Source organism: Heteronotia binoei, chromosome 4 (genome assembly GCF_032191835.1).
Source record: "Heteronotia binoei isolate CCM8104 ecotype False Entrance Well chromosome 4, APGP_CSIRO_Hbin_v1, whole genome shotgun sequence".
Classification (NCBI taxonomy): Eukaryota; Metazoa; Chordata; class Lepidosauria; order Squamata; family Gekkonidae; genus Heteronotia; species Heteronotia binoei.
This window is the reverse complement of record NC_083226.1, coordinates 105,686,777-105,711,135: the sequence shown is the minus strand read 5'-3', so window position 1 is coordinate 105,711,135 and position 24,359 is coordinate 105,686,777. Positions and strand designations below refer to the sequence as shown.

General features: G+C 41.9%; 1 protein-coding gene across 5 annotated transcripts in view; it reads right to left on the bottom strand.

Moving 5' to 3' along the window:
- Positions 1–14,380: 14,380 nt before the first annotated feature.
- Positions 14,381–24,359, bottom strand: part of PJA2 (praja ring finger ubiquitin ligase 2) — a 94,419-nt gene continuing 84,440 nt past the window's right edge. For all 5 annotated transcript variants that reach the window (XM_060235620.1, XM_060235621.1, XM_060235618.1 and 2 more), the window contains 3 exons: positions 19,497–19,611; positions 19,127–19,248; positions 14,381–15,040 (listed from right to left, as the gene is read on the bottom strand). In XM_060235620.1, the coding sequence (XP_060091603.1) occupies positions 14,915–15,040; positions 19,127–19,248; positions 19,497–19,611 (363 nt within the window). In that variant the 3' untranslated portion in view covers positions 14,381–14,914. The remainder of the gene's footprint in view (positions 15,041–19,126; positions 19,249–19,496; positions 19,612–24,359) is intronic.

The following is a 24,359-nucleotide window of genomic DNA, read 5'->3' as shown; positions in this document are numbered from 1 at the left end:
CCATGGTTAAATCTTATAAAGCATTATATATAGCATGCAGATAAATGTATTAGGACAACTACTACTATTGGGGATTCCATAAGTAAGAGCAGCTGAATCATTATTGATTTGTTACTAATTTTTTTATTTTCCATCATCATTTACATTGGTCCTGGATTTTCACCCTGCAAATACCAAAATCAAAGAAATCTGGACATAGATTGAACTTGCTAGTCATGAAACATGCTATGATGAATCTCATTATTGATATATCCTTAAATGAAAAAACTTTCATTAAAAAATTCAGACTTGCAAAAAGTACATAGCCAAGACAATGAAAGTGAATCAGACCAGACAAGAGCTATCATTCAGGCTATCCACATTGGTTTCTTTAAGGCTGCATACTTCAATCTGATAAGAATGCAAGAACGTAAGAAGGGCCCTGCTGGATCAGACCAGCGGCCCATCTAGGCCACCATCCAAAGAGTGGACAACCAGTTCCTCTGGAGGCTCAACAACAGAGTATAGAGGCTGAGACCTACCCCTAATGTTGTCTCTTGACTTGGGGATCCAGACGTTTAGTGCCTCACAATGTGGAGGTTCCCCTCAGTCATCATGGCTAGTAGCTACTGATAGGCCTATCTTCCAAGAATCTGTCTAATACTCTTTTAAAGCTGTTTATTCCTGTGGTCATCGCTACATCCTGTGGCAGCAAATTCCACATTTTAAAAGCTCTCTGTGTAAAGAAGTAACACAAGTTCAAGATTTCTGGACATTGTATCCAATGTTCCCTCTAAGCTGCAGAGTGTCAGAACTTGTAACTTTCTCTCTGCCTGCCTTGGCCAAACCGACTCCATGCTGTAACTTAACACTAACACAGAGTCCATAGCCTGAGCAATTAACCCTGCCCTCGTAGCTATTCCAAATATTTAGGGCTCCAGGACGGGCGACAGATAGTCTCTGTTCAACATCCACAGGTGCCCTTTTGAAGACAGGCCGTTTGGCCTTCACCACGGGGAGGCTTCCTCCCATCTGATAACGAAGCCTGGGAAAAGAGACACTTGTCTGCAACCCGTGTGAATGATAGCTTTATTGTACTTTACTGATGGCATAAAATGTAACCAAATGCCAGGACTCGGCATTACTGTTATCTCGTTGCTCTAGCACTGTAGTTCTTCAATAAAGATCCTAACTTTGTTTCAAGTATTGGAATCGTCTGAAGTTCGTTCCAGTTCTGACATTATAACAGTAATGCCGAGTCCTGGCATTTGGTTACACCGCCGCGACCCGTAAGTGCTTTCGTCTGAAGTTCGTTCCAAGGAGCCCAGTCGGGGCGCCGTCGCCACTTCCTTGGCAATTTACGAGGATGTTACCACCATAGAGGAGTCCAGCGAGGAGTCCTGGGACCAGGAGTCGGCGGGAAACGACAGCGACCTGCTTTAATCAGTGCCGCAAAGCAGGTCCAGGAAACGCCGGCACTACTGACGGTGAGAGTTACCGGGGGTCTATTGTTTATGGCGGTCACCCTCCTGAACCCCAACCTCAAGTGGTTCATGCACGCCCACGCCCTGATTGATTCAGGGTGCACTCGAGACATTATTACCCCGCGCCTAGTAGAGGCGTTAGGACTGGCCACGTCCCCCCTACCCCACCCCATCCAATTTGAACAAATGGACGGGTCCACCATGAGGGGGGAGCCCTGCACTTTGGAGACCCAGGCGACCCCCGTAGGGACGGAAGGTCACTGGGGGATAGAGACTTTCGTCATCGCCCCTTCGTCCTCTTTTGACGTGGTGGTGGGGTCAGGGTGGCTTGCCCGGCACCAACCGGACATCCGATGGGCTGAACAAATTGTGCGGTTCCCGGACTGGCGGTGCGAGCACCACCACTGGAGGACCGAGTGGGGCCCTAAAGCCCCTCCCCAGAACGAAAGACTCTGCCTCACTCTCGAGGAGATAGGGGCGATCCCCAAGGAATACAGAGACTTGAAAAAAGCTTTTAGTGAGCGTGAAGCGGATGAGCTTCCTCCGCACCGCCCCACCGACTGTGCCATCGAACTAATCCCGGGACAGGAGTTGCCCAAGGCAAAACTCTACTCGATGGGCTGGGCGGAGAAAGCGGAACTAAGGAAATTCATTGACAAAAACTTAAAGCGGGGGTTCATCCGGCCGGCTACGGCCCCCCACGCGGCCCCGGTCCTATTCCGCAAGAAGAAAGATGGTAGTTTGAGGCTTTGCACAGATTTTTGCGGGATAAACGGGATTTCCATGTCAAATGCCTACCCGATCCCGCTGATAAAAGACCTATTAAGCACAGTGGCCGAGGGTAAGATCTTCACCAAACTCGACCTCCGCGACGCGTACTTCCGCGTGCGGATCAAAGAGGGAGATGAGTGGAAAACGGCATTCAACACGCCCATGGGACAATTCGAGTACTTAGTGATGCCTTTTGGACTTCAGGGGGCTCCGGGGGTGTTCATGAACTTTATCAATGAAGTATTAAGGGAATTTTTGTTCAAGGGGGTGGTGGTGTTCCTGGATGACATCATTATTTACTCAAAAGACCTTGATTCGCATGTGCCATTGGTGAGAAAAGTGTTAGCCACCCTGTGCCGGAACAAATTGTATGCTAAACTGTCAAAATATGAGTTCCACAAAACGGAACTAGACTATCTGGGGTTTCGAGTGTCGGGGGAGGGACTAGCGATGGACCCCGCAAAAATCCAAGCGGTTTTAGATTGGGAACCCCCTCGAACCCGACGGCAGCTCCAATCATTTATCGGGTTCGCAAATTTTTACCGCGGGTTCATTAAGGGGTTCGCCCGGGTGATGCTCCCCCTCACTGAGCTCCTCAAAACCAAGGGAAAAGGGGACGAGGCGAAAAAACCCAGCGCACGCCTAACGTGGACGCCGGAGTGCCACCAAGCTTTCACTGAGCTCAAACAGCTTTTCACCTCAGAACCGGTACTGGCTCACCCCAATGAACTGAAACCCTTTGTGGTGCAATGTGACGCCTCCGACGTCGCCGTAGGAGCCATATTGATGCAGAGAAATGAGGGGGGGGGGGGAACTCCGTCCCTGTGCCTATATCTCCCACAAATTCTCCAATGAACAGAGGAACTGGTTTGTGTGGGACAAAGAGGCTTTTGCGGTCATGTTTGCTCTCAAAACCTGGAGATCATGGCTAGAGGGAGCTCGAGTCCCTTTCGAAATTTGGACCGACCACAAGAACTTGGAGGCCCTCACTGGCCGCCGCAAACTGACCGCAAAACAGATCAGGTGGGCGGGATTCTTCGCCAAATTTGACTTTGTGTTAAAGCACATCCCCGGCACCAAAAATTTCTTGGCCGATGCGCTATCACGCCTTCCCCAGCACGAGAGCCAGAGGGAGGAAGTAATCGACTCTCTCATTCCCCCCTCCGCCATCACGGGGGGAGTAACCACCCGGTTGGGGAAGCAAACCGGGGCCCCCGACCCACAGCAGAAGGAACGCTTCGCAGCGGAGCTAGAGGGGCCGGAGCGACCTGACGGCCTCGAAAAGGGGGAAGGGGGGCTCTGGTTTCACAAAGGGAAAATCTATGTGCCCAAATCTTTGAGAAAGGAAGTCCTCGAGCGGGGTCACTCTAGCCGCCTAGCTGGTCACTTCGGGTATGTAAAGACTCTCAACTTAATTACCCGACAGTTCTGGTGGCCCAAACTGAAGAGGGATGTTTCTGAGTTTGTGCTCGCCTGCCCCACGTGTATCATGTCCAAGCGCCGAGGGGGGAAACCGCCTGGCCACTTAGTCCCCCTTCCAACAGCGAGCCGCCCCTGGGCAGTAGTCTCCATGGACTTCATTGTAGAACTCCCCCCATCCCAAGGGAAAACGGTGATACTGGTGGTGGTGGATACATTCTCCAAGCAAGCCCACTTCATCCCTTGTAAAAAACTCCCCACTGCCAAAAAATTAGCCCAGCTGTTCTTTAATCACGTGGTCCGCCTTCACTCGTTCCCCGACAAGGTCATTAGTGACCGCGGGCCACAGTTCGTTGCCAACTTCTGCAAACTAGCTGGTATTGAGCAGGGGCTTAGCTCCGCTTACCATCCGCAGACGGACGGACAGACAGAGAGGGTTAACGGGCTTCTCGAGCAATACCTGAGGTGCTACATTAACTACCAACAAACAAACTGGGTAGAACTGCTCCCCTTCGCAGAGTATGGGTACAACAATAGCCTCCATAGCTCGACCAAAACCTCCCCCTTCCAAATAGTCAATGGTTACGAAGGAAAACCCTTCCCCAACCTCCCTCTGCCATCCGGGTCTCCGGAACCAACTTCTTGTCAACAATGGTGGGAAGGGGTGCGGGGGGGATGGAAGGTGATCCAAGAAAACCTAGAGGAGGCGAAGGAGGAGTATAAACGCCACTTCGACAAAAAGCACGCCCCCCAATGGGAGTTGAAAGAGGGGGAGACCGTCTTTCTGTCTACCAAGAACTTGCCCCTCCCGCAGGGGTGTTGCAAGCTCGCTTTGAAATACTTGGGACCCTTCAAAATAAAAAGGGTCATCAATAAGGTGACCGTAGAACTTGAGCTTCCTAAATCGCTGAGTAAGATCCACCCTGTTTTTCATTGCAGCCTTCTTCGCAAAGACCCTGGAGCTACGTCCTTTCACCCTCGCCCTCCGGAACCGCCTCCGACGCTAGTGAGGGGTCAGAGTCACCATGAGGTGCAGGAGATTTTGGATTCCAAAATCCAACGGGGTGTGCTGTACTACCTTATCAGGTGGAAGTACTTTCCCCCGAGTTGTGATGAGTGGGTGAAGGCTAGCGACGTGTCCGCCCCAAAATTGCTTAAAAGGTTTCACCTACTGTACCCACACAAGCCCAAGGCGAAGAGCTAAGGGGGGGGGCAGTATGTCAGAACTTGTAACTTTCTCTCTGCCTGCCTTGGCCAAACCGACTCCATGCTGTAACTTAACACTAACACAGAGTCCATAGCCTGAGCAATTAACCCTGCCCTCGTAGCTATTCCAAATATTTAGGGCTTCAGGACGGGCGACAGATAGTCTCTGTTCAACATCCAAAGGTGCCCTTTTGAAGACAGGCCGTTTGGCCTTCACCACGGGGAGGCTTCCTCCCTTCTGATAACGAAGCCTGGGAAAAGAGACACTTTTCTGCAACCCGTGTGAATGATAGCTTTATTGTACTTTACTGATGGCATAAAATGTAACCAAATGCCAGGACTCGGCATTACTGTTATCTCGTTGCTCTAGCACTGTAGTTCTTCAATAAAGATCCTAACTTTGTTTCAAGTATTGGAATCGTCTGAAGTTCGTTCCAGTTCTGACACAGAGTTTTGTGAGCAAAAATTCTACTTTCTGCGCTACTGGCATTAAAGTTCTGAGCTACTGCATAACTTAGTGTGCTCTGGGGTCATCCTTCCTGAGCTAAGACAAAAATGTGTGAGCCGGAGGCTAAAAATCTGTGAGCTAGCTCACGCTAACTCAGCTTAGAAGGAACACTGATTGTATCATAATGCCCCTGTATACTATCGTAATGCCCCTATATAAATTGATGGTGCGGCCTCATTTGGAACAATGTGTACAATTCTGGTCACCACACCTCAAAAAAAGATATTATAGCATTGGAAAAGTGCAGAAAAGGGCAACTAAAATGATTAAAGAGTTGGAACATTTTCCCTATGAAGAAAGGTTAAAATGCTTGGGGCTCTTTAACTTGGAGAAATGTCAACTGGGGGATGACATGATAGAGGTTTACAAGATTATGCATGAGACAGAGAAAGCAGAGAAAGAAGTACTTCCCTCCCTTTCTCACAGTACAAGAACTTGTGGACACTCGATGAAATTGCTAAGCAGTTGGGTTAGAACAGATAAAAGGAAGTACTTCTTCACCCAAAGGGTGTTTAACACATGGAATTCACTACCACAGGGGGTGGTGACAGCTACAAGCATAGACAGCTTCAAGAGAGAATTGGATAAACATATTGAGCAGACGTCTATCAGTGGCTATTAGCCGCAGCATATTGTTGGAACTCTCTGTCTGGGGCAGTGGTGTTTTGTATTCTTGGTGCTTGGGGTGGGGGGAACAGTGGGAAGGCTTCTGGTGTCCTGGCCCCACTGATGGACCTCCTGATGGCACCTGGGGGTTTTTTGGCCACTGTGTGACACAGTGCTGGACTGGATGGGCTATTGGCCTGCTCCAACATGGCTTCTCTTATGTTCTTATTGCAGAAAACAAACCAGGGAGGATGGGCTTTGGGGAGGGGAGGGACCTCAACTGGGTATAATGCCATAGTGTACACCCTCCATTGCAGCCATTTTCTTCAGGGAAACTGATCCCTAAAGTCTGGAGATCAGTTGTAATTTGGGGAGATCTCCAGGCTCCACCTGGAAGTTGGCAACATTAATATATGATACTAATGATTCCATTCTTACAAATTTACTTTACATATCTACAGAGTATTTTCCTTTGGCAACATAGTTATTTGCAGAACTGCAAAAGTTGTGTAAACTGTTGTCTGTGGTTGCTTAGGAAATTCAAAATGGATGCCAAAATCTCATGAGGCAATCTCATGACATCTCAGCATTTAGTGTCTCCTTTATTTTTCTAAAATTTAAGATTTTTCTACAAACTTGAGAGTTCCTCCATACTTGTAGAAGAATTTCACCTTTCTGTACTTGGAATATCGTGCAGATTTATTGATTCATATACTGGGGTAGATTTGAATCCAGGTTTGGGATTGTTATGTCTTGCAATTAAGTCTTAATGTTACAACATAGTGAACGCTACAGAGGCGACCAGTGGAAGCCCCTGGGTCCGCGGATGTAGCTCGCTAAGACGCTCCGCCAATCAAGATCTGTGGCGGGAAGTTTAACTGGCCAGGATTGGACCTGGCCAGAAGGAGGGTTGTTCCGGGGAATGTATATAATCAGGACCCGGCCCGTGTGTCTCTCTCTTGTGATGTACTCACCAATAAAGTATGTTGCCTTCAACACGTCTCGTCACTCAGTACATTACAGGGATCTTTGACGAAAGCTTACACCTTGGAAATCTTGTTGGTCTTCAGAGTGTTACTGGACTTGAATCTTGCTCTTCTAATCCACACCAACAGAGCTACCCTCCTGAAATTATGGGGGGGGGGGGGGCAGGTTCAGAATTTTTCACTATCAACTTCATTCTGAAGTGTGTGCGTGTGAGCATCTGCTAATGTTCACTCAGGTATCTAACTTTGTCAACAGTGTAATATTACACTTGCAAAGGAAATTATATAACCTTAAATTTAAATGAAGCGCTCCAAATGGGTTTATTTTTTACCTCCCCCTCCATCTCAACAGAGTATAGGATTTCAACTAACAAAACCCCATTCATGGTACATCACCAGGAGGATCTGTACCTCATCAAGGGAACACACATTTTAATGTAAAAATCTGTAGTATGACACTGTTTGACTTTTCAGAACTACATCCCATGTATTTAGAGTTACGAGGACCAAAGTGGGACTCTCCTTATGGGATTTTGCACACACAGCTAACAGCTAGGAAAACAATATGAACAGTTAAGGACATAAGTATAACATTCAGCCTCTCAGAGTTCTTTCAGGTACCGTTCTTCAGGACAGAATACCAGACAAAAATACTTATGTTTTCTTGGTGATAATAATTACAAGGACAAGGCACAGAGATAAGCAGTGGAGACACACCAGGGAGGGACGAGGTTACCCTTAAGAGACAACAGCATTTCCACGCTCCATTCTCCTCAAACCTGCCAAGAAATGAATTTAGTGGGCAAAAAGCTGCATAGGGGGTTGACTTGTAGTCTTGCCTTCACCACCCACAAATCCTCCATTATTCAAAAGACAAGAGCCATTTTCTCCTCACATAAAATATAGCCCCAGTTGGTCTGAGCCCTTCCCCCAACCCACCTAAGTTTCTATCACATGCCTCATGAAACCAACAGAAAGCACAGCTACCTTTGGGGTGAATTCCAAAATGTCTTCTTTAGCTATTGTTGCTGGTGTTCAAACACTTAAAACTCCTTTTTCCTTACACAATCAGAACCTGGGCAGGTGGAGTAGAATAAATAGTAACAGTGGGCAGCATACCAAGTTCAGTACCTTACATTGCATAGTTAATTCTGTTTCAGTGACTAATTGTCTTACTCAGATGTTCTGAGTATAGCCATTAGTCAGGATTCTGGTAGAATAGAACTGAGCTATGATGAATGCCTAGCAGGTAGCACTGTCTCTCAGGTATGTACCTGACAACTCCATCTATTCACCTAACCACGAGGGTGTGCTGAAAAATGCTTATTTCACTCAGTCAACTTGGTCTCATTGGCTACCTGGTGTCATTATGAGGATAAATCAGAGCAAACACAGTCTTTCCTATCCTCATACAGTTTTAGATGACTGGGGAAGGCAATGGCAAACCACCCTGTAAAAAAGTCTCAGTGAAAACGTCATTATGTGACGTCACCCCAAAGTCGGAAACAACTGGTGCTTGCACAGGGGACTATCTTTACCTTTTTATCCTAATCTCATTGGATCTCAGAAGCTAAGCAAAGTTGGACATTTTTAGTTGTTGGGTGGAAGACCAGCAATGAAGTTCAGGATTGCTATACATTGGCAGGTAGAGATTGGTACGTACTGATCCATGAATCACAATTCATGCATGAATTGGGCTGATTCATGGTTCGTTCTGAACTGGTTCAGCCCTTGATGATTCATTTGGTTCATTTTTATGGTTCATTTTTCCAGACAGCCTGGCACTGAGTCAGTCAATTCCTAGGCAATGCTGGGAGTGGATTTCTGGGGGCCCTAGAAACACCCATATCAGTTGTGTCCATACCTTGATTGGCAGCTCCAGGAACCAACCATGGAGTTCCCATTCTGCAGCACAAATATAGAAGAGTCAGCTGTCGTGAGAGCTGAAGCTGAGCTTTTGTAGGGACACCTGCTCTGGGAGGCTATAATTCTGGCGTTCCAATCTAATCTTCACCAAACTTGGAGGGCTGGTGAAGAACAGCTTGATGAAGACTCCTGGTGAATTTTATACCTCCCAATTCAAACAAATCAATGAACCATGAAATGGTTTGGGCAACCATATGAACCACCATTTCCCTGGTTCATGTCCATCCCTCATGGCAGGTGATAACAAACCACCTCTGCTTGTCTGTTGACTTGAAAACCATACAGGGTCACCATAAGTCAGCAGCAAGAGCAATGCTTACTGCCCTCATTTTTAACTACAAAAATGTAGTTGGTGAAAATAGAAGTTTGACTGATACCACCAGTAAATAGGTAAACTTTCTACCTCTTCTCACATTCTGCCCACAACAGTAAAAGTAAAAGGTTATCTTGTTTGGCTTCCTCCTCATCAAACCACTTGGATATTTATTTTTCATCTTACTGAGGAAAATTCTTTTGGCCCACTAACAACCAGTTTTGCTACTGGAGAATTCTGGATAACTATAACATAGCTTGATCCTATGCATGTTTACTTGGAAGTAAGCCCAACTTTGTTTAGTTGCAATAAGCAAGCATAAGTTTACAGTCTTGAATTTCAAATAAGCAATCTTCTGGAGTATCCTTGCAAGTATGGTGGAAAGGTCTTTGCAGAATATTCTTGTAAGTATGGTGGAATTCATGACAACCCTACAGGGTTTTACTGGCAAGAGACATTCAGAGGTGGTTTTGCCATTGCTTGCCTCTATGTAGCAACTCTGGACTTCCTTGCAGTTCCAATCCCATTTAACTTCCGAGATTTGAGAAGATTAGGCTAGTCTGGGCTGTCCATGTCAGGGCCCTTACAAGTATAGGAGCATCAAATAGAATTACTGTTGGTATAAAGCAAATACAAATACATGTGAGATGAATGATCTAAGCTTTTGAATTAGTCTTCTAGGCTACATAAAGACATCATTTAGTTGCAAGCCAATATATTTGCATTGTTGCAGCAATTAGTATGCATGGTTGGATAATATAATAAATTTAAAATGGAATACCTGATTAAAATCTATTATTTATCCTTTCTTGATGATTTAAATCATGATTCAAATCAATTATTCAAAAGTCAATCTAATCTTGCAGAATGAGGCATTCATTTTAAGTGCTACCACTAAAAAGACTCATTTGTTGCCAAATGTTCAGCTCAGATACTTTTTCACAACCTCACAGGAAGAAAAACTAAAGAGGCCTATTTTCCCTATTGCTAGGCAACTGAAGAACACATTTCTTTCCCCCATGAGCTCTAACAAAATGCTTAGGCTATAACTAGAATAGGAAGTAGCAGAAATGGGAGAGCAAGACAACTCTTTTAATAACTAGACTTGCATCTCTTTGAAACAGACTTTCTTTTTGTTCTGGAAATTGTGAGCTGCTGGCCTTACAGGTAAAGTGCTGAATTAGTATCTCTCCCCTACAAAATTCTTTACTGTGCTAAACCATTGCTACAAAAATCTATTCTTATAGGACAATAAATATGAATAAATGCTTTTTTAAAAAATTGGCAAGGGCTTAAACCAGCTTGTATTATATAGTAGATTGAATGACAGATTGATAGAGCCCCAAAATGAAAATTTATCACAGCTTATAATAAAATAATGCAGTGTACATGCATGTAGATATTTGCAGTGTTATAGAGCTGTGCAATTTCCTCAGATAGGAGCCATCTCTTTTAGACTTACTATTTATAATGTGTAAAAGAAATAGTTCAATGAGTATAGTTAAGCCAAAAAAAATTCATTAGTTTTGTAATAAACGATGAAGTGGATACACATATTTGTTAATTGCAACATTCTAGTTGTTTACCTTTAGGCATTTGATTGAAGTGCCACAGAGTTCTGTCCTATGTATCTAAGTTGCTCTGCTTTCATTAAAATACTTACTGAAATTCTCAACTATAGTGTGATTATCATTCAACTCTTTAAAAAGGTCCAATCGCTCCTCTTGAATTAAACCGATCAGCTCCTTTAGGCCTTTTTATATCAGCTGCAGGTCTCTTGGTTCTAACAACTGGAAGTCAGTACGGTAAGCTATCATTGTGATCGAAACATAATTCACCCAGCCCATTTTCCCCTCATTCTTTTGTGTGTGTGCATGCAATATGAACTGTGTTTGGCTAGGGCAGTAAAAAGAAGCAATTCAGCCAGTTGGCCTGGGAGCCCAGCATTGTGCTGGAGATTGCCAAAGCTCTGGAATAGATAGCCATTGACATGGATTTATAGGCATTGATCCAACATAAGGTTTTGGTGAATTCTTCCCAAATAAGTGACTCTTCTGTTAAAGAGAGGCTTCAAGCTTTGCTCAGTGGAGTGGTAGGATCCATGCTACTATTCTTTCAAGGGATAAGCATGGAAAATCCCCCACCCAGTTGTGGAGTTCAGGGCTCAGAAATCTACCCAACATGAACCTAAACAGTGGCAAAGATTGCACAATGTGGTTTTTATACTGCAAATGACTTCAATGTGAAAAGCATCCTTTGGCTTGGTAGTGATGGTTCATTGGGTTCTGCATGGTGGCTCAGTTCAGTTATGCTTTGGACCCTGGAGAAAGAGACTTCAGTGAAAGCAGGTATTTAATAACTAGGAAAGCACAAGCTGTAAGTGTTCAGTCTTGTATTTTGAGTTTGCCTTCAGTGTTATTTGCATGGGAATTATTTTTATTACAAATATATTGCCTTTTACAATCTTCCTTCCTTCCTTCCTAGTAATAAACTTACTATCCTTATTTTGACTGGTCTGCCAACTGGCGTTTTACTGTACTTGGTTTATGAGTTGGGACTGCTCCAACCAAGGGTTAATCTTAAAATGTGTTTTTTCTCCTTTTATAGGAACATAAGAGTGGCCCATCCAGTCCAACACTCTGTGTCACACAGTGGCCAAAACCCAGTGCCATCTGGAGATCCACCAGTGAGGCCTCCCACTATTGCTCCCCAAGTACCAAGAATACAGAGCATCACTACCCCCAACATAGTGTTCCATCTATACCTTGTGGCTAGTAACCACTGATGGACCTCTGCCCCATTTGTTTATTCAGCCCCTTTTGAAGCTGTCTAGTATTGTAGCTGCCACCACTTCCTGTGTAAATTACTCTTTGAGTAAAGAAATACTTCCTTTTATCTATTCTAAGCCTACTGCTCATTAATTTTTTTGGGTTTTGGCCAGTGTGTGATATAAAGTGTTGGACTAGATAGCCTGATCCATCATGGTTTCTCTTATGTTCTAATTTCATTCAATGCCCAGGAGTTCTTATAAGGGAGGGAAATTATTCTATTTCTCTATGCCATGCATTATTTTGTAAACCTCTTCATGCCACCCCTTCAATTAAGAACATAAGAACATAAGAGAAGCCATGTTAGATCAGGCCAATGGCCCATCCAGTCCAACACTCTGTGTCACACAGTGACAAAAAAAAAAGTATATATATACACACACACACTGTGGCTAATAGCCACTGATGGACCTCTGCTCCATATTTTTATCTAAACCCCTCTTGAAGGTGGCTATGCTTGTGGCCGCCACCACCTCATGTGGCAGTGAATTCCACATGTTAATCACCCTTTGCGTGAAGAAGTACTTCCTTTTATCCGTTTTAACCTGTCTGCTCAGCAATTTCATTGAATGCCCACGAGTTCTTGTATTGTGAGAAAGGGAGAAAAGTATTTCTTTCTCTGCTTTCTCCATCCCATGCATTATCTTGTAAACCTCTATCATGTCACCCCGCAGTCGACGTTTCTCCAAGCTAAAGAGTCCCAAGCATTTCAACCTTTCTTCATAGGGAAAGTGTTCCAGCCCTTTAATCATTCTAGTTGCCCTTTTCTGGACTTTCTCCAATGCTATAATATCCTTTTTGAGGTGCGGCGACCAGAACTGCACACAGTACTCCAAATGACACCGCACCATCGATTTATACAGGGGCATTATGATACTGGCTGATTTGTTTTCAATTCCCTTACTAATAATTCCCAGCATGGCGTTGGCCTTTTTTATTGCAAACGCACACTGTCTTGACATTTTCAGTGAGATCTACCATGACCCCAAGACTGACCCTCTTGGTCAGTCTCTGCCAGTTCACACCCCATCAACTTGTATTTGTAGCTGGGATTCTTGGCCCCAATGTGCATTACTTTGCACTTGGCCACATTGAACCGCATCTGCCACGTTGACGCCCACTCACCCAGCCTCAACAGATCCCTTTGGAGTTTCTCACAATCCTCTCTGGTTCTCACCACCCTGAACAATTTAGTGTCATCCGCAAACCTGGCCACTTCACTGCTCACTCCCAACTCTAAATCATTTATGAACAAGTTAAAGAGCATGGGACCCAGTACCGAGCCCTGCGGCACCCCACTGCTTATCGTCCTCCACTGCAAAGACTGCCCATTTATACTCACTCTCTGCTTCCTATTACTCAGCCAGTTTTTGATCCACAAGAGGACCTGTCCTTTTACTCCATGACTCTCAAGCTTTCTAAGGAGCCTTTGATGAGGAACTTTATCAAAAGCTTTCTGGAAGTCAAGGTAAACAACATCTATCGAGTCTCCTTTGTCCACATGTTTGTTCACCCCCTCAATGAAATGTAACAGGTTAGTGAGGCAAGATCTTCCCTTACAGAACCCATACTGAGTCTTCCTCAATAACCCGTGTTCATCAATGTGCCTACTCATTCTGTCCTTTATAATGGTTGATAATGGTTTCTACCAACTGTTTCTACCAATTGTTTCTCCAAGTTAAAAAGCCCTAACTTCCTTACCCTTTCTTCATAGGGAAGTTCTATCTTTTTAAGATTTCAGTTTCCCTTTTCCACACCTTTTCCAATGCTATGTTTTTTGAGGTATGGTGACCAGAACTGTACACAGTATTCCAGATGAGGCTACACCATAGATTTATACAGTGGCTGATTTGTTTTCAATCCCTTTCCGAATCTCCAGCACAACATTTGTCATTTTTATTGTAGTTGCACACTGAGTTGACATCTTCTGAGTTATCTACCATGATTCCAAGATCTCTTGGAGATGACAGCTTACTCAGTGCTAGGCAGAAAAATCGGGCAGAGAAATTTGGGCTTGGTGGAAGCATTACCTTTCTCTCTGCTCCTTATCTTGAGACTAAGGGGACAAAGTTACCCCCACACCCCCCCAGAAAGCAGCCCAAAGATATACCACTGTACAAGTATCAGATACACTGGACTGGATCCAGTTGACTTTTTTACTCAGTCTTGCAGAATCCTCCTCCACCCCTTACTCATCCTACATAGTTTTTGTCCAAGCAAGTTGTTTGATCCCCCATAGTCTTTTGGGGTGGTTAAAGGGGACCCTCTTCCTTTTATCAGCAGTGGAAAAGCTGGTTGGATCCAGCCCCCCTCCCCGAGACATGCACACACAGTATTATGAAGTCACAGGGAAGTGGTTTGATTATGTCATTTATTTCCAGTGAAACCAAAGTACTCTACTGCTGTGATCACAGAACATCTTCACATTTGATGCAAATATGAAAGAGCTATGAACAAAGTAATTAAGTGGCACTATTTTGGAACAAAAGGAAACAACCCAAGATTAAATATCATATAATGTAAAACAGGTTATATGCATAAATTCTGTTAGCTCCAACTGCACTGCAGTTGCATCCTGAACACAAGTGCCACATTAATGATTATTCCTTCAGACAAATTTAATAGAAGCATTAGACATTAGTTAACAGCAACATATTTACTGCAGAAGACTGGTGCAATCTTAGACACCTTTCAGTCTAATTACTTTAACTCTTACAGTAAACCTAAACTGTTTAGAAAGCTCATACATTCCCTTTCTAAACTAATATATATTTTAAAGTGTGTCTTTAAATATATATACTTACATATAAACCAATTTCACATTGTAATTAAACAGGAAAAATTTAAAGTAAAGTCTGATTGGCAAACTCTCTTTCTCGATGGTAATTTTATTGTGTTGAAGTACTGTGGACTGAAGGAGTAGAATCATGATCAGGCAGAAGGGTGACTGTAGGAGTGGCCATTTCTGGAAGCACAGGTGCAAGTACATGGCGGCATACAGGACATGTTCCTGACTAAAAGGAGAGGAAAATATTGGTTAATTGCAAAGGAAGTGAATAACTCTGGCTTCACACCAATTTAGAGATAGGAAATATATGGAATGGGGGAAAAATGAGCAAAAAGGGCCAATCAGAAGTTAACAGACTATAATCCTCATGTTACCACCTTCAAAGCTGTCATGCCAATTTCACAAGCAATTAGCAAATATTAAAGATCTGCCTTAAATCATGCAAAAAATGCCTTTAGTTAAAAATATAAAGGGTATAACCCTGACTATAAAACTGTTAAGAGGCTTCTCTTACAAACAGGTTGAGTAGATATTGTGTTTAATGCTCATTATTACCTACAGATAACATGAAAAACTAATCTGAAACAGCTAAATTCAAGCACTTCTGTAGACAATCTATATGTAGCATTTCAACAGAAGGTAACAGGATTGGTCATTTCAGGAGATGATATTAAACTGCTGCAGAAGGAATTTTCATGTTTAAGGTAAAATGAATACAGAGATAATTTATCTAACTTTCCCATCATAATGGGCCTAACACAATGGAAGGTCTGTTTCACTTACTGATCTAGGTTCTAGAGTGGGGCGGTCTGAACCTACGGGGAAGTAGTTCCTCCCTGGAAGCAGGCAGAGTCACTGACAGTTTTGATTCCCTAAGGGAGAAGCTTCTCTCCCCAATCCCCAGGCTGGATCTGAAGCAGTAAATCTCTTATGCATGAGAATCACAACAGAACAAAAGAAACCCCCCCCCAAAACCAACAGCCAAATCAAAGAAGTACAACAGAGAATTGGTGGAAACATCAAATGCTGAAGGTTGAACAGAAGACCTGAAAGGGTCCCTCCAAAAGAAGTCAGGCCCCTGGGACCCAAACAGCATACCTTAACCAGGCCATTCAGGAAGAACCAGCTCTACTCCTGGATGGGAAGAGACTGCCCTGTCCTAGGACCACTGAGAAGGGAGATGGACAAGTGAAACAAACTTTCCATTCTTTGGTGATCCAGGGTGGAGTAGTCTGAACCTATGGGACATAGAAAAGCAGTATGTCCCTGATGTGTGTGTAAAGAATTAAAACCTTAGCCTCAAAAGGTATCCTGCAGAACTCTTGTACCAAAGGCTGTCCCAACAGAGGCTGCCTTGTCAATATAGTAGTATTTGGTGAAAGAATGAACTGACTACTAAGTGGCTGTACAGCAGACCACCTCTAAAGAAGGGAAAGCTCTCTCCCCAATCCCCAGGCTGCTACTTCCCTGAGTGAGTGAGCTGTTATGCTCCTGGCCTTATACACCAGAAGAATATACCCTTTGACCCATCTGTTAAGGATGGAGGTAGAAATTAACATAGGATCTGATTTGTGAAAGGACTTCGGTGCAAGTAGAATGTCAGCACTCTAACCATCCTCTTCCCAGACCCAGAACTGGAATGTGAGCAACACATAACCCCATTAGAGGGTTTAGTAGAATAACAAAGGCAGAGCTAGCCTCTGAACAGGAGGCTTTCATCACTCTTTGCATTTTCCCTTTGAAACAGGCTAGCAAGTTAGAATGAGCATTATCCCCCGAGAGATCCGGGGCAGAAGCTTCTGCCATGGGCTACATCACGGGCTGAGGGAGGAAGGTCTAGGCCAAAGGCCAACCCTTCCTGTGGCACATACTCTGAAAGGCCCACCCTCACCACCATTCTGGGACAATTTCTCACCTTTTCTATACTATAGAAAAACTACAAAGAAACATGGGGAGAGAGCTGGGAACACTGCCCCTCTGCAGTGAGACAGACTATCACTGCACCAAGAGTCTGCAGGAGAAGAAAGATGGAGCTCCTGCTGTGGAAGCCACCAATGCTTTGCGGACCTTTGGAGAGACTGGAATGGTCCTAGCCTGAAGGCTGGAGTCTCCATGGCTGTCCTTTGCTCTTTCAGGGAGGGAAAGAAGAGAGAATCCCGCATGGGTGATCTCCCCCACTGGCAGCTCTGATGGCTGTTCTCTTCCTTAGAGCTGACCTCCTCTACTCCTGCATAGGAGTCCCCATAGCTGTATCCTGATCTTCCCCGCTGAAGAGGGGGCTTGCAAAGGTGAAGGACCTAATTCAGTTGGCCATGTGGCAGTTCTCTTTCTATGACCTGTATCATACCACTCCAGAGAAAAGGAAGGGAGAGTTAGGGGGAAGAGCAAACACAGCAAGGAACAGGAATTGCCAAGCTCTAAACGGAGCTCAGTCAGCAACATCTAACTGCACTGAAAGCAGAGCCAAGACTGGAAACTGGAGACAGAAGCTCCTCCCTAGTGGATCAAAATTGTCAATGACTCTTCCTGTCTCCAGGGAGGAGCTACTTCCCATAGGTTCAGACTGTCCCATCCTTGAGCACCGGAGAATGCCATCATAAAACCTCTAACTTTCACTGAATCAAACATTAAGGAGAGTTGTGAGAATTTAAAGTAATCCTGAATCCCTTATATGGTTGATAATAGTGGTTCAAACTATCTACTATTGCTGTTATGCAGGCTATAGCTTACTCAGACCAAGCAACCTATTATGCTAAATTAATAATCTTCAAATGTAAGTCCCTTCACAAGTGAGCTCCTTCCTCAGAGCCCTGACCAACAGCATCTTGAAGTGAGTATCACTATAAGTATCCTGTTTACTTCCATTCAATTACTAGTTGATTTGGGGTTGCAAGGAGTTGAGTTTCATGACTTAATACTTGCCAACCCTACTACTTCTAAGTAATTTGTTCACAGAATTACAGAGCTTTCATTGTCAGATGCACTGGGTTAAATCCAAACTTAACTAGCTGCAGATATTCCTCATACAATTCCTCTGGGTCCCTATCCCCCAGAAGCAGCATTTTGTGCAGACAAGAGGGTTGCAATGGAGGGCAGGAAAGTTCCATTCTATTACTGGAAAATTTAGGCTGGATTCAACTTCTTGTTTCAAATATTGATTTGTCCTACTTTGATTAGTTAATTTACAGTGCAATCCTAAACAGAGCTACTCTAATCTAAGCCCTTTGAAATCAATGAGCTTAGACTGGAATGACTCTGTTTAGGATTGCACTATTAGTGTGCGTGAGTGTGTGTATTTCTGTTTGTGCGTGTGTGTATATATATATGTATATATACACACACACACACACATATACATACACACAGGGGTCATTTTGTACAAAAATAGATGGTGGAGCTCATCCAGGGTTTGTTATGCAGCTGCACCTATTATTCAATGGACAAGGTGGGAAGGAGGAGGTGGAACTCTCAGAAAGGTTCAGCAGCTGAGCTCCTGTGAGCTCCCGCTCAGTTCTGTTCACAATACAGGCAATAAAGGCTTTCTGTCAAACCTCTGCTAGCTAACCACCACAAAGTTTGAATTACTGATTTTAGGGCACCATGAAGAGATATTAAAATCAGTCCATACTTTGACAGCATCAAAAAAGGTAGATTTGAGCCCCAAAGCTCAACCTGTTCCCCAGCCCACCAGCCATCCTAATGCTGCCCCCTCCCCATGCAGGGTAATTTGAATATTTTAATTACCCCTCATCTCACAAAAAAGCCTATGTTATTTCAAGGCCTATTTTCTCCTCTCATGACAACTACAGCTTCCCAATTGCTGCAAACTATGGTTAGTGCTAAACAGGGAAGGGAAGCTGCATATTACGGAACACAAGTCTGTGGCTTGTTCATTATGCTCCAAAGCATGAAACTTTAAATTTAATTTTATATTTCTCTCAATGAGACTTCAAAGTTTGGCAACAAAGCTACGCTGTAGGCATTATCTTTAAACATGGGAGCAATTATATCTCTAGTCAGCTAAGTGCTTGAAAAGGAATTAAGCATAAGTAGCCCTGTTGGCACTGAATATATTCAGGCAAATAGAGAGTGGATAAAATCATGCAAATGTGGTTAAAACATTTAAATTGGTTTGAATCGAGGCCAACATGGATCTACCATTATGCAAAGAAATTATTACTATATGTTTATCTGCCAACTTTGCAAAGAATTTAAAGCCATGCCCACTTGCAAAGCTGGGAGCAATGTCAATGTATTTCAGAAATCCTGAGTATTGAAGTATGGTAACTTATTACAAACACAACTAACATACCTTTTGTAACCAAAGTGTTATACAAGATTTATGAAAAAAATGATGACATGGAAGCTCCGTTACAATTTCTTCTTTGATGTATTCATTGCAACAGATTGCACAACACTGCTCCTGACCTACAGCTTAAGAAAACAATGCATGTTAGCAGCATGCAGGTGTTTTTTTTTTTAAATAGATCTTATTTAAGATCTTAAATAAATAAGTCTTTTAATAAGAGAAGTCTTAAAAAATAAAACTTTGAAACTAAATCAGGTCTAACTATTAGTCACATTATGTTCCTAGAAAAGGTACCAAAAGCTCAGGAAAGCACATTAGCGCAATATTTACTATTATATTTAATCTGAATAATTAATGAAATACCAATCCTTACCACTGTGATCTTCTGTTATAATAATTTGTGGCAGACAGTCTATGCTCTCTTTACTAGCTGGTGGATGAGCCTGTTCAACATCAATTGCAAGAGACTCAAGATGTGCCAGAGCAGTCTAAAAAACAAGGCATAAAAAGTCACTTCTGCTGCTCATGATATATTTTAAAATCTTGCTTAAAAGGTCACACAAAACTCAGCAGTTGTAGGTGGTTACAAGTTGGTTACTTACTTTTAGATTTTCCCAGAAACTGAAACAAAAATATTATTAAATATGAATGACATTTACAGAAACTGAGCTGGAAATAACAGATTATGAGAATTATAGAATAATGCCCATTTTTAAATTAAGCACATATTATTAAAAGAGCTGATCACCTGACATATTTTGCCACAGCAGGGTAGAGAACAGACCAAGTTAAACTACCTTAGCGACATTGTGATATTATCACAGGCTTTCTTGTTCAACTGCTCATATTTATAACTGGAATGGAGCGAATAAGGAACTCAAAAAATCTGACACCACCTTAACACATACTATTATGTTATTTATTAATAGGATTTTTTGCCCTCTCATACACAGTAAGGCTCAGGGCAGGCCACAACATATAAATCAACACTCATATAAAAGGCAGGTAACACTTATTACTAGGATCAACAAAAATTTCACAACACAAGTACGCAAGCTTTTAAATTCTTTAGAACTTCACTTTTGGCTACACTTTTGGTACAGGGAAACACAGAGGAAGCAGAATTGCTAAGGCCTCCTAGTGCTACTATGGTGGCATTTCAGTAACAAACTTCCTAGCTAACACACTTAGCTGATACAGTTCTTCCACGCAGTAGTTGATTCATATTTGTATAATCCATTCTGATATCTTTTCTAATCAGTCTTAGAAAAAGTAGTGACGACAGAACTAATTTTGTGAATTCTTGGATCAACGTATTTGTATACTTGCACGTGCACTACTGACAGTCATAGTGACTGCTACAACTTCGCCTTTGCGGCACAATTAGAGAAGTAGTGATCTGATTGTAGATTCTGAAATGAAATTCACTGGACAGCATAAAGCAACTATCTTGTTTGCAACTGCCCACATCTGACAGAAATTAAAACTCTTTAAAACACTAATACATAACAGTAGCAACATTTTCCTAAATATTTTCCTTTGTAGTGCTACAACCATTGATAAAGCAGGCCATTAGGACAGCAAAATCTGCTTATCAAAGTGCAAAAACAAGATACTTCAGTGACATTTTGCACATTGCCAAAAATATGTTTTTCAAAATATGAGGAAAATTACTAAAGATGGTTGTCTGTTCATACAAAGCCAAGTGTTCTCTCCCCCACTGAATCTCATGGTTAATGCTAATTCTCACAGGGTCATCGGAAATTGGAAGTGATTTGACACACACTAATACCACAAGATACAGGCCTGGCTGTCAACCACCATCATTTTCAAATCACACAAAATATGTGCCTGATGTTATGATGCATGCTGCCCTCCAGTTCTCCAATCCAGGACTTGCAAGGTATATCTTTCTCCCCTCAGCTTTTCCACTACTAAGCGAAACACAGGGCAAGGCTATAAACATCTGGCCATTTGCAATACAATGAAATTCCTGCAAACTGCCCAAAAAAGCAGCATTCCTAAACAAACCTGGAATCATGGGAAATATAATATTCTCTTAGGTATGTGTGCCAACTTGGCTATGGTGAGAAAGTTGCTTAGATAATAGTTTAGAAGATTAATCTTCCAAGGATTTAACACAGATACAAAAATGATATGGACTTCAAATATATATTTCCGCTTCAAACTAAAAGTACACACATACACAAATACTTATCGGGGAAAAACATACAAAACATTGTTTACACTACAAATGACAGTTTATGCTTTAGATTTGAGTAACAAACTTTTTGTTTACCATCATGTCCATTTTAAAAAAGAAATAGTCCATATAAAGTATTTTGACATGCTAATGTCCAGAGATAAACATAAAAGACTAGAGACACAGTCCAAAGGGGTTTACAGTGAATTTCACATATGTAGCAAGGTTTCTAAGCTTCTGAAACAGCAGCCCCACTCACTGCTCTAAAAAATATTCCACAAGTGGTCTGTAATGTACAAAACAAACTGGCCTGTTGGAGAATACACACAACCCCCCAAACTGCATTTACTTGAAGAGGCAACCAACAGAGCATGTTATGTTCAGCTTACAACAAACTTGAGTAATTGATACATATTTTTAATTTTCCTTGCTGAAAATACAAACACCTCCCCCCTCAAGCAAACCTTTCCCAATAATAAATTGCAATAATATAGACCATAATGAAATTATAGAATACACAACCTCTTTAACTAAGGCTACATTCAGGCATTATGAAGAAACTGAGGTTTGTGACACGCACAAACCTGGTTTGTTAGACTGAAGACTTCCTGATATGGAAAGTCTTAAACTGCACTGTATGCAAAGGGAGGAGGGAGGGAGCTCATGACAACAAGCCAGTGTATATTCATCATAAACAAATCTGTCTAAATAATGCCAATGCTTTCAACTTCATGAAAAATATATAGTCCAGAAGTAAAACTAAACAAACACAATATCTATAATCTGAAGTGACTTCCTATGTTAATCTCCAGTGCCTTATTTATGGGCTTCTTCCCCATCTCTCCTTCCCCAAACCTCTCAATTTCTCCTGGAGATATGAAAAACATTTCTGTATTTTCTTGACATAAAATAGCTATTACATTATGAGTTTTTATAATGCTGAAGTTCAGACCTTTCCTTCAAAACTTTGTAGTGTTTTCATTAGCTCCCAGTTAACAAGAATGAGGGAAAATGGATCACAATGCGCTTTGATGAAATTTTCAAAACTAAAGTACAATAGGAAATTGGGCACATATAGGAAATATCAAAGGATAAGAAGTCTCTTTACTACAAGAGAATACAGAGATTCTGATGTGTGAAAGGCTAGAAAAAAATTTCTACACTTTTTGCCCATTAAGGATTACCTATGACCAAAACAGGAAGGTTGAAATAGGATTCATCAATGGGGTGATACTTACAGCCTAGTTTACACAAAGTGCTGCTGTACAGAACTGCTGTGATTAAATTTGCGTAATTCCATTAAGTACATCAGTGGGGTCTCTTCCTACACAGCTGATAAATTAATTAGAGAAAAGTTTCTGAAAAGTTGCCCCTGGCTTTATGCTTTGCAACTGCATTACAAAAAGGTGGAAGTCATGTTCTGCTGACCCCTCACCCCACAATGTGAACTATTTCCCACATTGGAACAAAGCTGTTATATGGAAAATATCCATATAGATAAACACACACACACATTTATGTTACTAACTAGGATAAACATCAGTTGCATGTAACGCTCAACTGACTAAAACCTTCCCCCAAATTTGTTTTCACCTTTAAAAAAAAAAAACAGGAAAAAATCCCAGTTTTACCCCAGATAGCTTCAAAATTACCAGAAATTTTACATCTCTATGCAAGAATGAAGAGAAAGATTTTTCCCCTTGAGCTCTCCATTTTGCATAGATATGCTACTTCATAGCATACTGTCCTAGAAAAAATAAAGGTGGAACTGCATAGCTCCCCCTCCCCTCTATAATATCTAGTTCAATTTACCCTATGTCTTTTACAATGCATACCCTACATCCTATGAGTCAGTGCAGCAGAAATAGTTCAGAATGAGCTAAATGTTAAAGTGGGAAATAGAATTTGTTATGGGGCTACTATTCTGGTACCAACTCTGCTTTCCAGTCTGTAGGTTTACCCCTGTGAGAAATTCACATTTTAAACTATATTTTCCACATTTCTTTCAGGTACACCTGACAGATACCTCTCAATATTACAACTGCTACATTGACATAGAACAAAATTCTGCTGATGTTAAAAGCAATAATGTTCATGCCCTGACCTGGATAGTCCAGGCAAACTCGGTTTAAAACAATTTTATTTAGTAACATATGGTAACAATATCTATTTCTTGCATCATTAACAACTTCTTTTTTTATCTATCCCATATATTACTTTCTAACCACCCCTCCCCCCATTACTTGACCCCCGCCAGTGTTATTTACTTAAAATACTAATATTTATAGATACCCTTAACTAATAAAACCAAAGATTAATATTCTTCTTCCTTCTAAGACTTAATCATTATCAAAAATTGTCCAAAGTTCTTTTATTTTCCACTCTTTTTCTACAAATCTTCTAAACTTTTTCCACTCCATCTTAAAAACTTCTAAGTCCTAGTCTCTTAAAATTCTTGTTAATTTGTCCATTTCACTCCATGTCATAACTTTTACAATCCAATCCCATTTTTCTGGCATTTTTTCTTGCTTCCTCAACTGCGTATACAATGTCCTAGCAGCTGAAAGCAAGTACCAAATTATAGTTCTATCTTCTTTTGGAAATTTTTCCATTTGTAATCCCAACAGAAAAGTCTCTGCAGCTTTCTTAAATTCGTATCCCAAGATTCTAGAAATTTCTTGTTGAATAATCTGCCAATACTTTTTTGCTCTTTGACAAGTCCACCACATATGGTAGAAAGAACCTTCATGTTTTTTACATTTCCAACATCTGTCTGGCATCTTATTGTTCATCTTTGCCAACTTTTTAGGAGTCATATACCATCTATACAACATTTTAAAACAGTTCTCTTTAATACTATTACACGTCGAAAGCTTTATAGAATTCTTCCATAAATATTCCCAAGTTTCCATCTGTATTTCTTTATTTACATTAATTGCCCACTTAATCATTTGAGATTTCACTACTTCATCTTCCGTAGATCATTTTAAGAGTAATTTATATAATTTTGAAATTAATTTTTCATTGTCTCCA